The sequence below is a fragment of the Glycine max genome, chromosome 14 (assembly GCF_000004515.6).
Source record: "Glycine max cultivar Williams 82 chromosome 14, Glycine_max_v4.0, whole genome shotgun sequence".
Taxonomy (NCBI): domain Eukaryota; kingdom Viridiplantae; phylum Streptophyta; class Magnoliopsida; order Fabales; family Fabaceae; genus Glycine; species Glycine max.
This window is the reverse complement of record NC_038250.2, coordinates 19,282,441-19,299,144: the sequence shown is the minus strand read 5'-3', so window position 1 is coordinate 19,299,144 and position 16,704 is coordinate 19,282,441. Positions and strand designations below refer to the sequence as shown.

Sequence of the window (16,704 nt, the reverse complement as noted above, 5' to 3'; positions counted from 1 at the left end):
TTATGTACCAAATTTTATGTATTAGACCGTGAAAGTTTCAATTTAAAACACTTATAGATAATATGGACTTTAAAAAAAAGAACCTTGAAAAATTGGGCTAGTCATCTCAGACTCAACTTATTTTGGTTGGAGGAAAATAGAGTAAGATTGAGTTCAATATTGAGCAACGGTGTCAATACCAATGTATTGAGCTTTTAATATTATCTTAGTAAGCAATAACACTAGCATACTACCAGATAAAAAGATGATAGTAAACCCTACCAATTATGTTATTTGGTGCGTAAAGAGCATAGTATCTCCTAGAAAAGATGGAGACAGTGAGAGAGGCCATTCAAATTTTCACAGGACTCATTTTTTTATGTAACTTAAAGACAAATTGAACATGGTCTTTCTTCGTCTTTATATGTGATTTTTTCTCAAAAAAGCACGGTTCTTCTTGAAACTTGTCCAAGCTCCTTAAACTGTATAGTGCTGCTGAATCGTGTCAATGTCAAGCCCCTTCAGCTTCACCACTGACTCGACATGTCCCTTTAGAGTATGAAGCTCCCTAAGCCTGTAACACATTTTCAAATATTGTTAGAGGAACTTCATACACATCATTCATTATCCCTCAGTATCATACATTAAAATATGCTATCTAAATACACTCTCATACAGTCTTTTCAACACAACTTTTATTATGCAGTGAAATTGATCATGTGGATCTCATTAAATGATATAGGTCCAACTTCTAAGTGGACTCCATTCTATTTATTACTACCTCTGTCCCATAATAAGTGTAGTGTTAAAAAAAATTCACAAAATAAGTGTTATTTTAGTTTTTTAATTTATTATTTCTTGTCAGTTATACCCATAATAATATTAATGATGAGCAGCAAAAACTATAAATGAATTAATGATGATAACATTAATTTTGTACTTTTTCATCTATTAACTAACTTTGGTTGATCTGTGTAAAAAAAAAAAACCTAGGATGACACTTATTATGGGACAGAGGGAGTATTTAGTGAGTTCCTCATGGATTTCGCTGTGTTGAAAAGAATGTATATGAGAATGTGTTGCTCGCATCACTCATATTGAATGGCCACTTCCTAATCCTTTTCAAGCACTAGCTTAGTGTGATATAATTTAATGGCTTACCTTGCAACTTCAGCACGTCTCTTGGCTTGTTCTGCAATCTCTGAAAGCTCCCTGTAGCTATTTTTGTCATTGAAAAGGTTGGAAGTTTCCGGAGGCTGAAGACCGTGAAGTGTCCTCTGTGCAGCCGCCCATTGAGCTTCCCTCTCTTCTTTACCATAGTCTTTCTTTGTAGTGAAGGCAGTCTGTGATGAGAAAGCAAGAACATGATATGAATCTAGATACCTCTGGACTAGATCAACATTGCAACAAAAGTTAAATAAGAGAAAATAAAAAGAACATACCTTGTTCTCCAAAAGATTATCCCAAGCCTTCCCACTTAGAATATAGCGGATAGCAAATTTGAGTAAATCAAGAGGGATATAGGTTACCACACTGTACAGCCAGATTACACCAGCCCAACCCCATCCCATTCCCTTTATTCTTGCAAAGCCCCAGTTAGCATACACTGCTATAAAAGTTGCCACCTGTCAATTACAGAACAAGTTATTGTTACCACCAAAGAAAACCAAAAACACTAAAACACTCATTTGCCTTGGTAACAGATCTTTTCTCTTTCCTTTTGGTTGTTTTGGAGAGGAATAAGTGCATAATGTGTAATGATCAAGACATGTCTCGAAACATAATAAAATGATGCTTCTACAATACTAAGATCAAACCACAATAACAACAAGAACAAAGCCATATCCTACTAGGTGGGTCGGCTCAGATCACCCAACAATACATCAAACACAACTGAAAAAACAACTTTATATACTGCATTGTTGATGGGAGAATAGGAGGTTCAATCTTACCAACTGAGCAATAAAAAATGCACCTAGTAGGAGAAGACCAGGTCTTTCAACAAAAGACCAGCTGCGGGACCTTGTGACGAAGATTAGAGCCTGGCTAATTATGCTGACTTGAAGGTATAAGGCTGCCATCATTTCATCGGGGCTATCTCTCAATGGCCTCACACCAAACTTGTTCTGCAAGGGTGAAAGTTGTGCTCGTAGCCATTAGGATTTCCACTACTCGGAGGTGATCATATTGAGGTAAAATGAAAACAAAGATATAAATTATGTACCGAGAAGAAGTTGGTATCTTTCATTGCCCAGAAAAATACTACTGTCATTAGTGCCATGTAACTTCCTAGCACAACGCCAGTAGCAAATATCTCCCTCAGTTTCCAGCTATCAGGAAGTGGTGATGGTTTCACTCTATCCTTGGATATAGTCATAATGGTACCTAAATGGATGGTAGTGTAAGGAAATAAGTTTAAACATTTCAGCAGAAAAGAAGCAAAAGTAACATGAAGGTCAAGCAAATATTATCTTACCATCATTGAGTATGGCAATAATCAAAACCATGAAGGGTGCAAAATCAAACTTCCAGATCAACGCAATAAACAAGAAACCAAACTACAAAACAAAAAATAAACTACATAAGTATATGATTCAATTGTATATGTAGAAATTTTTTTTGAATCAACCAAATTCCAACACTTACCACAATACGAATGGTGATTGACACAGCATAGATCTGTTCCACAATCAAAATTTTCAATATTAGACAACTAAAAACATTTAAATAAAGTCAAACAAATAACTAGAAACGCAAGGAAACTAACAGTATAGTTCTTCATCCTCTGGAAAATTGCCCTGCTGGTGAGCACTGCACTAATAATGACACTCAGACCAGGTTCAGTGAGGACAATATCAGAAGCGCTTCTAGCAGCATCTGTAGCATCGGCAACAGCAATTCCAATATCTGCTTTCTTTAATGCAGGGGCATCGTTTACACCATCTCCCGTCATTCCACATATATGCTTCCTCTCTTGCAGCCTCTTAACAATTTCATATTTGTGTTCTACCATATACAAAGACAAAAAGGATTAAAACGTTTGAAGTGTTGTTCAATTTGAAACATAATTACTCTGTTGATAAATATAGCAGTTTCAATACTTGCATAGAAGCCATGGACTAATAAGGATGCTTGAAATAATTCAGAAGAAAAAAGAAATTGATGATTGATCCGAGTGGTCCTAGACTTGGTCCCCTTAAGCAAGGTCTCGGATTCGAGCCTTGTGGATGGAAAAAACTTGGTTGGGCGGGAAAATCTCACTAAAGGTGGTGAGTCAGGTTCCCCGGTAGAGATTAATTATCAGTAAAAACTGGTTGATACTTTGTACCAATGTCATGGTGATAAAAAAAAAAAAAGAAACACTGAATTGAAGTTATCCTTAACTTAAACATGATGCTCTCATTACATATAATTCTAAAGGACTTACCAGGAAATACTCCTGCAAATCCATCAGCCTTCTCAATCAACTCATCAACTGGAAGAGCTGAAATAGAAGCATCCTTGTCTTGGCCAAGCAATGCCGATGAAGGGTACATGTTTGTTCCCATTCCAAGCCTTCGGCCTGTTTCCTTTCCAATGGCAAGCTGATCCCCTACATATGATAGAGCCACAAACAATTTCAAAGCTACTTAGCTACAGGCTTTCATTATATGGTTCGAGCTACAAGAAATTATGACTTCAAATCCTACCAGTAATCATCTTAACATTGACACCAAGGTTAAGAGCTCTTCGAATGGTTTCAGCACTATCATGCCTGGGAGGATCAAACAATGGTAGCAGACCAACAAATTGCCATGGTCCACCGGGACTATCTTTTGATTTTTCAGGTACTTCCTGTTTCACGGATCATATAAGCTTTCAATAAAAGAATGGTATTCATTTCAATCAAACAGAAAAGAAGACACATAGTTATCAGCTTTGCTTACCTGTCTTGCGACACCTAAAGACCGAAGTCCACGCTCAGCAAACTTATCAATTACAGCATGGACCTTTCTTCTGACATCCTCTTTGCAGTTGCAAAGGGTGATTATCTGAAGTAGGAGAAAAGCACGGTGTAAAGATCTTCCAAAAAAAAATCATAAGATTGTGCCAATGAAACCAATATTTACCTGCTCAGGAGCCCCTTTGCTAGCTCTATGCCAATTTCCATCAGAATCAATGTAGGTCAGTGCAGTCCTCTTGTCTACAGGATTGAATGGAAGGAAATGTACCTCCCTAACACCACTACGTGCCTGACCAATCAGAACATCAAAATTAAATTTTATTTATATCCCAAATTCAAGTTTTTATTTCTTGTACAAAGGAGTTAGATTGTGGTATATATACCTCCTTTGGGTCAGCAAGCATGCCAACAATTGCAGCATCTATGGCATCTTGATTTTCAGTCCTAGAAGCTCTTGCTGCAAGAAGGATAACATACTCTTTCTCAACACCCTTAGCAAACACCTCAATCAAGTTCCTGTCAACACTCAACTTATTTAAGGTGAGAGTCCCAGTTTTGTCACTGCATAGGACATCCATCCCTGCCATTTCCTCAATAGCTGTCATTCTTTTTGTGATGGCACCCTGCTGAGAAAGCCTGTGGGAACCAATAGCCATAGTGACAGACAACACAGTTGGCATGGCAATGGGAATTCCTCCAATCAAGAGCACTAACAGGTTGTCAATTCCTTCCCTGTACCTGCGGTGCTGAATCGGGTACATGACTATGAGCTCAATGGCGATTCCAACCGCAATTGAGCAAATGCAGAAGTTACCAATTGCTGTAAGCACTTTCTGGAAGTGTCCAACTTGGTTGGTGCTGTCCACCAGATGAGCTGCTTTGCCAAAAAAGGTGTGCACCCCAGTAGCAATCACAACTGCTTCTATCTCACCCTTCTTAACTGTTGATCCCGAAAACACTTCATCCGAGGGGCTCTTTGTTACGGGAAGAGATTCTCCAGTCAAAGCAGACTGATCAACACTCAAAGGATCACCCTCAAGAAGACGAGCGTCAGCCGGAATGATATCTCCTAACTTGATGCTGATTATGTCTCCTGGTACTAAAATTGCAGCATCTTGTTCACTCCATCGGTTATCCCTAAGTACCTAAAATTTGAGGCCACAAAAGTTTAACAAACATGGATCAAAAAGATGCTAACATAAATAATGCACACACATTCATAAATAAGGAGTGAATATATAATTAGTCCTTTGAACAATGAAATTGTATACAAATTGACAACTTGGTTATCTAAGTTAGTCTAAACTTAGTAGTAAATAGTCCATCTAATGACAATTTAAAAACTTTTTACACTGTCATCCAATTAGAAACTGTCATGTATGATAAATTTGTTGGTCTTTAAAATAACTACATTAAAAGTCATACCTATCATAATTTTTAATTGATTGATAGTATAAAAGAAATTTACAGAGCATAGAAATTAAACTTTAATTTTTTTTGCAAGGTGATACTTTTAAGAGTCAAAGCAATATATGTTTACAACTTTTAGGGACCAAATTGTATACTAACTCTATAAATAAGTTTGAGGATAAAATAAAAACCTTAGTCTTTGGAGCTAAACCAGCCATAAGAGCAGCAGCAGCATTGCCAGCATTGTTTTCCTCAATAAAACTGATTGTGGAGTTGATCACTAGCAGTGCAATAATTCCGACAAAGTCCTGCCAATCCGGTGGCCTTCCTCCTCCGTTTGCCAAAGCAATGGCCATTATGGCAGCAGCTTCCATGACCCAAGACAAGGGGTTCCACATAAAGCCCAAGAACTTCAAAAACTTGCTCTCCTGTTTTCATCACACAAGACATCATCACCTACATGCATCTAATGAAGCAACAAAAAAGCATAAACTACATTATTATTATGAGTTTGTGATGAGAACATACTTTTTTCTCTTCCAATTTGTTTGGTCCAAAGACTTGGAGCCGATTGGCCCCTTCCTCTGATGTTAGACCTGCTCTTGAACATTTCAGCTGCTCAAACACTTCCTCTATTGGAATCCGTTCCTGGGAACAAGGTAATTTAAATGCTTGTTATTTCTCATAATACTTAACAGAATGCACAAACATATGTCTCATAAATTACATGTTGCTCATTCATTTTGCTCCCTCACTCAATCACTTAATGGTTAAGGTATTCATTTCTTTGAAGAAAACAAAAATGTCAATGAAAACCCAATTACAATAATGAAAGACAGCAGATTATTTATTTTTTAAAATAATAATGAATTTATCATACTTTAGTCCTGAAAATTGACGTTAGTCATTAAACGTCACACAAAAAATCTTCAATTTGATAGGAATAATAACGACCCCACAAACGAAGCATTAAAAATTAAGAGTAGAATAATATCAAAAAATAATTAAAATAAATATTACATTAATTTATCTTCCAAAAAAAATATTTTTAGCATATTTATCGGTTTTATTCAACCTACTATTTAATTATAACGTTTAAAGTTTTCAATTATGTTTTTTTATTTAAACAGAACTTAATTTATGTTATAATTTTCAATAGCGATTACCTGAAATTTTATTGTGAAAAAATAGAATTAAATATAATTCTAAAAAAATATTGCATAAAACTGGGAATAATTTTTTTTATATACCCAACTTTAATTTTGTATCATTAACTATAAATTGTTTTAATTTTCCTTAAAATTAAATTAGAAAATAAATAAGAACTTAAATAATTGAATTTTTTTTACCATTAGTACTTTAGTATGCATTTGATTAAAATTTTAGGGATAGCGAAGAATGGGTTACTTTTAATTGCAAAATTATCCAACTGAAAGAAAAAAAATGAAAAAAATAATTCTAATGAGTAAAATAATCAAAACGTTTTTGCGAGTTTAAATATAATTTATATCTATAACTTAGAATCCAGTTGACAAATTGAACTCTAATTGGGTTAAATTTGAGAATCTATTGAAAAACAGGTGGTGACTAGATCCAGGATGAATTAAGAATTTCTTAAAGAGTACAAGATCCCTATTCGCCTTTAATTCTTGAAAAAAAAAATGAAACATAAAACAATATGAAAAGGATAAAATAAATATTTTTCCTATATTCGCATCCGATTTAAATTTTAGATCTTATAGATCGATCGGTGAAAACAATAAGAGAACATAAGGATGGGTAAAAAATTTAAACATTTTATAATTTTAATTATTAAGGTTTTCATCGTTTACAAACCAATACTTTAATAATTGGAAACAATAAGAGCTTATGCTTAAGGAAGATTAAAAGCCAATAATAAAAAATATAATGATTACAGCTCAATAAGTAGCGATAAAAAAAAAAGTTTGACAGGTAAAAACAATAGGAATAGATATACAGATGGTAAAAATAAATATCAAATAATTAAAATTATAAAAAAAATGTTTATAAATGAATAATTATAAGAATAAGAATCCAGATCAAGTAAAAATGTAATTAAAAAATTCATTTCAACCAAAACGTTTAAACTATCAAAAGTTCTGAAGCTGATATTAATATTCAGTTTAGATCCAATTATATATAAACTTTTTAAATGTAATTTAACAAAATATAAACAATTATTTTGGATAGCAATACAATCGAACGGTAAATAAAATTTTGATTGAACTCCTCTAATGATGAAGTAAAAAATATATATAAAGCAAAAAGGCCACTGTTTGCACCCTCAGTTCCAATTAAAGCATCTAATTTTGTTCACTTTAAGCTGAAGTCAAATGTATCCTTATTTTTTACCTCATTTTACAGAATCTGTTTTTGGACGAATCATTTGACAACACACATGAAAAGTGATACGTATTATATGGCACTACCTTGGAAGAAGAAAATCCTCAAAAATTTCATAAGTACAAAGGCGCGTGTGTACCAGAATAGAGAGAACCGTGCCGTGCGCCAAAAAAAAAAAAAACTAATTCAAGTCGTTATTTGCTGCCACTAATCATCGTACGATGCGGATTTCTCGCAACCTTACTAAATCATTTTTCTCATCTTCTTAAAGCAAACATATCGTCACAACACAACAACCTTGTTTTATTAATTTTATTATTTTGGTATTTTTTATTTGAATAAAATATATTTTTTCAATCTCCACAAAATATATCCTTTGACAGAACTAAGGAGATATAAGTGTCATCAAGTCCTACACCGAAAATTAGGTTCACAATCAGCTCAAAAAGCCAAAATTTATTAAGATACTTGAAGTTGCACGGAGAAGCCCATTGATCCTAACTAAGATAGTTACCAAAATAAGAATAAAATATGTTTTTGCTATTTAAAATAGTTTTATAATATATAAAAAATATTATGTTTTTTAGTTCTTGATTTTTAGTAAATAAAAAAAAAACATGTTTTACTCATCATAATTATTAGTAGGGACCAATAGACATGGACTCGTATGAAAAAGCAAGCAAGTAATAATCAGATAATTAACTGTGAACCGATAATAATTAATAAACTTAATAGCTTGTTAAAATGTTCATATACAACGAACACCAAAAGTTTAAAAATGTGATAACAACCCAGGAAAAAAGGGATTTCGGTTGACTCGGCGAAACAGGTCACGCCGCTAATCATCAAATGGCGTTTGGTAGTAGTGATTTTCACATGGTAGGTAGTCACCAAAATACGTATCTTCCATATATTCATTAAAATACGTGTATCCCAAATACGTATTCAAATACGTATATCCTAAGAAATTTCAACACATATCTTCCATATATTCATTAAAATGATTTTGATTAATAAACACCCCAATATTTGTATCTGAATCCTCTAAAGGGGAATAATCTAAACCATTGATAATAAAATCAATAATATATATATTTACGTATGGATTAGAAATTTAGAATATCTATCGTTAATACTATTCTTACTGAGTCATATCTCCAAAAGAAAAAAAAAATAGTAATTGTGTCGTGAGAATTTAACTCTTCGTGCAGTACAGTACTGTTAGAATATCCAGCTCATAAAAATCACTGTCCTAAAGAGTTGTTTTTCTGGGTTTTTTTTTTTACGAGTTTGGAGAGGGAACAAAAAGGGAACGTGACTGCAAATTAAAGTATCATTCAGTACCCGTGAATTTTTTTCAGAAAAAGAAAATCGATTTTTTATATAAAAAAAAAGTACTAAAAAAATTTAAAATTAATGATGAGACAATTAAATACTACTAATTTCCGTTGAAAGAAAGAGAAAAATCAATAGAAATGGTGAGAAAGAAAAGGGTTAAAGAGTATATTGAAATTCCATAAGAAAATAAATTAAAGGGCATATAGAAGAAAATTAAGGAGGAATAAGGAAGAAGCAGAAAAAGTACCAGATCGACGTTCTCGTTTTTTATTTCTTCGAGGCTGATGCCACCCATGTTGAAAGAAAGAATGAAAAAGAGAAAGAAGGAGAAGAAGAAGAAGGAGGAGGAGGAGAAAGAGGGTGTGTATAGTAATAATGAGTGTGTGTGAATTATGTGAGGAGAAGAAGATAGAGAGGGTTAAATAGAGGGGATAAGAGGGTGCATGAGTGGAAAAGTCCAAAAGAAAATAAATGCAGTGAGGAGAGGAAAAAGAAGCAGAAGGAAAGAGATTGAAGCTAGCTAGCCTTGAGAGAGGTGTTTGGTGATGTGAAAGTGAAGCCGTGAACCTCTCTGGGTGCTCCCGCGTTCACTCCACTTTTTTTTTCATTTATATATATCATCATTTGCGGCCACAGAGAGTAAAAAAGTTTTGTGTCAACGTAGGATAATCTTAAGAGTTTAATGGTCATTATCGGTATAAAATAATTTACATTATTAATGAATAAAAAATTAGTAAAATTTATTGGGTGTTATTAATTATTGTGTTTAAGATATGATAAAAAAAAATTAATGTTATGGGAGCAATATAATGCACGCACACAGGTACATATACATTTTTATTTTGAGTTTAATATATATGCATTACGTTATCCTTCAATCATAAATTAATGTTTAAATTATTTTAATATAATTATTTTAAAATTTAAAAAATTTATTATATATAATGAATTATGATTAAATAATTATGTAAAAAAGGTTAGACATGATGAGTGCATAACATTTTTTTCTCTTTTATTTTTACATAATTATTTGAATAGAATCCATTGCACTCTTGATTTCCATTGTTAAAATTCAATTTTTATCTTTTCAATTTTGTGTACAAATTTAGTCTTTTTACTTTTTTAATTTTACAATTTTAATTCATCTATTAACAATGATAAAAGACTAAAATTATATAAAAAAAAAACATATTTTTACGTATCCTAATAAAAAGAATTATACTTTAATTTCTTTAGTCAATGTACACCTATTAACATTTGTCCAATTTTAAATTAAATATTATAAATTAAAGTTAATAAATTTGTTATATATAGTAATTTATAATTGTATATCAGAAGAAAAAAAATTGTTTTATACTGTGCGTAAACTATTTTTTCTATCAACATTTCATTGGTCAAAGTTAAATTAATTTTGGATTTTTCTTAAATAAAATCTCAATTTAAGTCTTGTTAATAGATAGAAAAGATTTAATTAAGAGAGGAAAGACTCAAAATATTGAAATGGGTTAGGATAGTCTATTTTCTCTGGATTTATAACTTACCCGTAATGAAATAAAACGGGTTAGGCCTGGGTGTCTCCTGTTTGTGGTGGTGGGTTCCACAATCACTATTAACCCTCTTTTTGTTTGTTTTGACTTTTGAGGGATGTTTTAAAATTTTGTTAATATTTAAATATTTTAATGTTAAAATGGTCCTGTGTTTGTTTATGAAATTGTTAAATAAGTATGAGATATGAGTCAATGATGAAAAAGTAGATTGAAGGGTATCTGAAAAATATTTGATTACAATGTTATACTGGGTTAAATTAAAAATTTTAAATCTATAAACTTTTAAAATTCAGTCATGCAAAAAAAGAAGTTAATGAATTCGGCAGTTATGTTGATGTGTTTAATTTTGACCATTATTTTGGTGTGACTTAAAAACAATTCATATCAACTTTACTTACGAATGATCTAATATGTAATGTCATATGGGTCACATTAAACAATTCATTTAATCAAATTTAACAAAATACTATTTAATCAATTTATTATCTAATAAAATAATATGATCTAATTATAACAAATAAATTAACCTTATAATTATCTTTTTTTATCTAATATTGAAACAAATATATCTTTCATCGAGAATAGAAAAAGTATATTTAATAAAATTTCAAAATATATATTTATTTTATCTTTATCTTGATTTTCTTTATAGTAAACAAGTTACAAATAAAATTATTATGCATTTGATAGAAAATATAAATATTTATTTTCTATTTTTTATTTCATAAAAATCATTTAAATATAATTATGATAATTAGAACAAATATATCTTCATATTTAAAATTTTAATAAATTAATTATTATGAAATATGCATATGTTTTAATCAAGGTAATTATAAATACTTATTTATTTATTTTTATTATAATAAAAGGAAACAAGTATGAGAAACAAAATTAAACAATTTATTCAAATGTATTTAAGTAAAAAAAATTAACACTATAACAACTAATTTAATTTATGATATTATTCTATGTGATATTTTTGTAATAAAATATTTATTATATAATTATGTAAAAAAGATATTTGACCTTAATTTATAAATATTAATTAAAAAATTTTCTTATATTAACTTATTAAACATAAAAATAAAATATTATTTTATAATAAATATAATAACTAATCAGATTTAAATTATTTTTAGTCAAACCATTTCAACTATATATATAAATAATATTCAAAAATATTAATTATTAATAAAATATTTAAAAATATTTTATATGATTTCTAAATAAAAATAATTTTATACAATTTCAAATTAAAAATAAATACTAGATTTTATATCCGTGTAATGCATGACTTTTATTAAATTATAAATTACTAAATTTGTACTTAATATTTTTGTATTTTATAATATTTAATATATATATATATATATATATATATATATATATCATTTTTAAAAATATTTAGTATTATATTAAATATAATTACATTAAAATTGTATAAAAAGATTAATTATATTTTTAATTATATTAAATATTCAGTATCATATTATCATTCTTTAAAATATTTATTATCATATTAAATATAATTACATCAGAATTGTGTAAAAGATTAATTACATTTTTTAATTACATATTAATTATATTAAATATAATTGCATTAAATTTTTTATTTGATATACTTATTTTAATGTTGGATAAAAGATAATTACAGGATCAATTTTTTTTAGATATAATTTTATCTTATTATTTTATTAGATAAATTTAAAATTTATTAGATAATATTTTATAAATTTTGAGTAGATGAATGCAAAACTAACTAGATAATATTTTATTAAATTTGTTCAAATGAATTGTCTCTTGTGACGATATAAGTCATATTACATTGTATGATTGGATAATACATTAGTCACATTGATGTAATTTATTTTCAAGTCACACCAAAGTAATAGCGACTGACTTAACTTTTATTTTTGTGACATCTGAATCATTACAAAATAAAATTATAAAAATTATTTATTCTAAAAATCATAAAAAAATGTAAAAAAAAAATTATAAACAGGTCAATTTTACACATTTTAATCAAAGATTTTTCTATTTTAAGTTTTCTAACTAATGTCTTAAGGGTTAGGGGTGTTTGACTTTGTGGGGCGGTTTGATTTGATTTTTAGATTAAAAAATCATTTAAATCAAAGATATAATAAAGATGTAATTCAATTTAAATATAACACCAAATCAAAAACCAAACCAAATAAGGCTTTTATGGTTTGGTTTGATGGTTTTTTATTTTTTTAATCTATTATCATAATTTGAAATATATCAATTAAACTTACATAATTATTATGTTATTTTATTTTAAAAAATATATATTTTTATTAAAATTATTTTAACATATTTTAGTTGAAAATTATTTTCTCTTCTATCTATATTAATATAAAATGATATTATCAACTATTTTTTGTAACTTAATGGTAATTTGTGCATCACTTGATATTTAATACTTTTTTTAACATTACTAGTACAACATTTATTAACACACGAAAGCAAAATATACATCTTAACTATAAAGTAAAGGGAAAATAATAAATTATTTATTTAATCCTTATTATTAATTACCACAATAAAAATTAATATAATTATAATATGTGATTTGTTCAATTTAGTTTGATTTTTTATAACAAAATCCTAAAATCCAACTAAACAGCAAGAAATATTCTATTTTTTAATTTTTTGTTTATGCAATTTTCAGTTTTTTGAATTGATTTGACGGTTTATAAATAGTTTGGTTCGATTTTGAGCACCTCTACTAAGGGTAGTGGTTAATATTTACCTACCAAATAAATTGTCTAAATAACTTATTAGTTTGTGAGTGTTTATTGAAAATATTAATTTTGTTCTTATAAAAAAATTTATTAACTTGGTTACTGTAAAAAGAAAATATATTTTTATCAGTCTTCAATTGTAACTTTATTAAACTGTTTACTAACATGATTAATGAACTTAATTACTTTTCCATTCTACATTCTCAAGAAGACACCATATTTTACTATTGTTTTATCTCCCCGCCCCCCTAATCTCATCACAAAGTGTGAGAAAATCGTCCAAGAAAGTTACAAAAAGTTATAATTTTAGGGATATTTAACCGTAAAAAATTGTTTATTTCATTTTGGGAAGTTTTGATTGCCACAAATCATTCAATTCATTTGTAATCAAATTACACATGTAAGTTTGTTAGTCGCGTCCAATTACTATCTAATAAAATTATCATTGAAAACCAACAAAATATGTTTTAATTTTATCGATATCAAAATAGTGCAAAAAAAATTATGAGGATAAAATTAATAATTTTCAATTTTTATGCGGACTCAAAACATATTTTATCCAAAAAAATATTATTAATTTTATGTGTCAACTTTGATAGGATCTACTAGTAGAAGGAAATTAAGCATGTATAAACTCAAATGCCTATTTTTTTATTCATTTTATTTTATTATTGTTTTTAAGAAAATCATTTTTTTCTCATATATATACACAAAGCTCTTGAAGGAAGGCGAATAAGACTTCTGCTTGTCCCTCTAAGGTTATGTTTGACAAAACTAACTGAAAAACTTATTAAAAGTTAAAAAGTTATTAGAAAATTTAAAAACTAGCTAAGAACTTTTAAGTCAACTTATTAAATTATAAGTGTTTGGTAAGATTACTTGTTAAAATAGCTGAAAAATGTAAAATGATATAAATGAATATATTTGTATGGTTTTCAATTATTTTATGGATAAAAATATTTTTTGAGGTGTTATAATTTTAGTTTTTTAAATAATTTGAAGCTCTTGTAATTTTTTATTTTTAGATAAAATATTTTAATTGAATGTTTAGCTTTTATTATTTTTTTTCTTATTATGCATTCCATTATTAATCTTGTACTGATACTATATCTTAAAATATTTTTAAGTTTGAAATAAAAAATATACACTTAAGTACATATTATACTTTTATTACATATTATATTTTTATTATGTTAATTAGCATAATAGTTAAAATAAATTGTCTAACATAAAATTATTCAGAACTTTAATATAGTAGGAGAAATGAGTAAAAAAACAAATAAATAATAAAATTGTTTTATTTAAAAGGGATAATAAGGAACTTTAATAAATATTTCAAGGATGAAAGAGGAATAAAATATAATAAAAAAACCAGAAGCTAACATTTTAAAAAAAAATCAAATATGATGCAATCCAACCCATGGATGCTTGGTTCGGACGTTCCGAGTGTAAATTCAAGAATCACCATTGTTAACCTTCCAAGAACTCAAGAATAGAAAAACAGAAAATATGGATAAGATGAAGAAGATGAACAGAATGATGTCATGATCCACAGAGAATTGATAAGTTAAAGGAGGATTCACCACAAAGGAATAGCTTTCTTGATAAGAATCAATTTGGTTTTCAACCAAAAATAAAAGAAGAGACTAAGCTATCTTTAAGCACAAGCTTAATTTCAATTATATCAAAAGTTTCTACAATTAAGAGTTTCTAAGTATTTATAGAACTAGGCTTAAGAATATAACTAAGCCTCTAATAAGATAATAACTACGAAATCTGAGTTAATTTGATAGTCAATTTTGGCTAATAATGATTGTAATTTCTTCACTTTACTATTGTTTTTAATGAAATAATGAAGAAATTAACATCTTTGCAATTTTTTATTAGCAGAAGTCAAAGGAAGAAGATTTCAAGTGTTTTAGAGGGAAATTGATGCAAAAACTGAAAGAAAAAGCCTTGAAGAAAAGTTGAAAGAATTGGACAGCTCGCTTAACGCGCAATTCAGGCTTAGTGTGCATTCTCGCTTAGCGGGCAAGTTCAGGCTTAGCGCGAAAAAGACCCACAAAGAAGGCCAAAGGCATGCTTAGCACGAAAGTCCACGCTAAGCATGAAAAGTAAGCCACCTTAGGCCTATAAAAGGAGTAGGAAGCAGAAGGGAAAGACACACCGAGTCTCAGAGCTCTCTAGTGAATAAATCCAAAGTCTGAGCCTATTTCATAAGGGAAACCCTCCTTCTTTAGTCATTCCTCCCTTTCTTTCTTCTAGTCATCTAGCCCCTTCTTCCATCCACATTAGCCCCTGAAGTGTAAAGTCTCTCATTGCTATGAGAGGCTAAACTCCCTTTGTTGGGAGCCTAGCAGGCCAAACTCTTGTAATGTAACTATTTTTCATTATCTATTTAATGCAATCTTGTTTCTATTATTCTTCCTGGTGCTTTTCTGTTTATTATGGTCTAATCATCCATATAATATTTAGAGGATAATACATTGAAAAATGGTTATTTTCTAAAGAACTGAGGAATGATATCTAAATAAATTCATTGCTAGAAATAGATTGATATTTGTTTTGCCTAATTTATGCATCTCTAGTCTTAATGCAGTTTATTATTTTTATCTTTGCAAAGAAATTTGGGAGAAAAGAAATAAATTAGGCTCTTCATGCAAGACACCAAAGATAGAGTGTCTTAGTAGATATGGGAGAAAACAAGGATTTCATTAGATAGAGAAAATCATTAACATTGCATTATAAGTAGTTTTGGCATGTTAGGTCCCAATATTATCACATTCTGAATTCATCTTTCTGCATTTAAATCATTGTTTATTTTTCTTTTTATTTCTTTCTTTTTCTTTTACTCCAATTTTCACACTTACAATTCTCTATCTCTTCTACTTCTTCTCATTGCTTAATAATTGAGTTTGCATCACTTAAGTACAACCAAAGTCCCTCTGGATTTGACACTCGGACTTTCAAGTCTTTTACTACTTAAAATGAATTGGTACACTTGTCAACTAGTAAACATAAGGTCTATTTACATCAAGCTCAAGCCCATTACTCAAATAAACAAAAATTAGGAATTTTCGTAAATTCACGCTGAAGGTGTGTGCTAAGTCACACAGCTTGCGCTAAGCCCAGGCGTGTTGTTCAGTAATCTTCAACGTGCTCCAATTCAGCTCCTTTTGATTTTTTTCCTTCCTTACATTTGATGAGTAGTTCATCCTTGATCCTCTTGGTCATCTCTTCTTATAGAAGCTTGGCGTCATTGGCCCCTTTTACTCATGGAGTATTTCTAGGTCCTTAAGCTCTTTGGATAGCCCTGTATCATCATAGCATTAAAAAAACAATAGAAACTACTAAAAAA

At 29.3% G+C, this 16,704-nt stretch overlaps 1 protein-coding gene across 1 annotated transcript; it reads right to left on the bottom strand.

Moving 5' to 3' along the window:
- Nucleotides 1-159: 159 nt before the first annotated feature.
- Nucleotides 160-9,624, bottom strand: LOC100791692 (plasma membrane ATPase 4). The gene is made up of 16 exons (XM_003544593.5): nucleotides 9,282-9,624; nucleotides 5,861-5,980; nucleotides 5,524-5,760; nucleotides 4,306-5,067; nucleotides 4,089-4,211; nucleotides 3,906-4,010; nucleotides 3,669-3,813; nucleotides 3,407-3,571; nucleotides 2,747-2,985; nucleotides 2,626-2,658; nucleotides 2,456-2,537; nucleotides 2,204-2,364; nucleotides 1,932-2,105; nucleotides 1,422-1,604; nucleotides 1,141-1,322; nucleotides 160-553 (listed from the first exon to the last, which is right to left on the bottom strand). The coding sequence occupies exons 1-16, from the start codon at nucleotides 9,327-9,329 to the stop codon at nucleotides 457-459; spliced, it is 2,856 nt and encodes a 951-aa protein (XP_003544641.1). The 5' UTR covers nucleotides 9,330-9,624; the 3' UTR covers nucleotides 160-456.
- Nucleotides 9,625-16,704: the final 7,080 nt, after the last annotated feature.

Bases quoted from the DNA above. Each gene is read 5' to 3' on its own strand.
- LOC100791692 (XM_003544593.5), bottom strand. From the start codon at position 9,329: ATGGGTGGCATCAGCCTCGAAGAAATAAAAAACGAGAACGTCGATCTG. The intron at 5,981-9,281 runs GTACTTTTTCTG...CCTTGTTCCCAG, and splicing joins AAAACGAGAACGTCGATCTG to GAACGGATTCCAATAGAGGA. The intron at 3,814-3,905 runs GTAAGCAAAGCT...TCCGTGAAACAG, and splicing joins CTTTAGGTGTCGCAAGACAG to GAAGTACCTGAAAAATCAAA.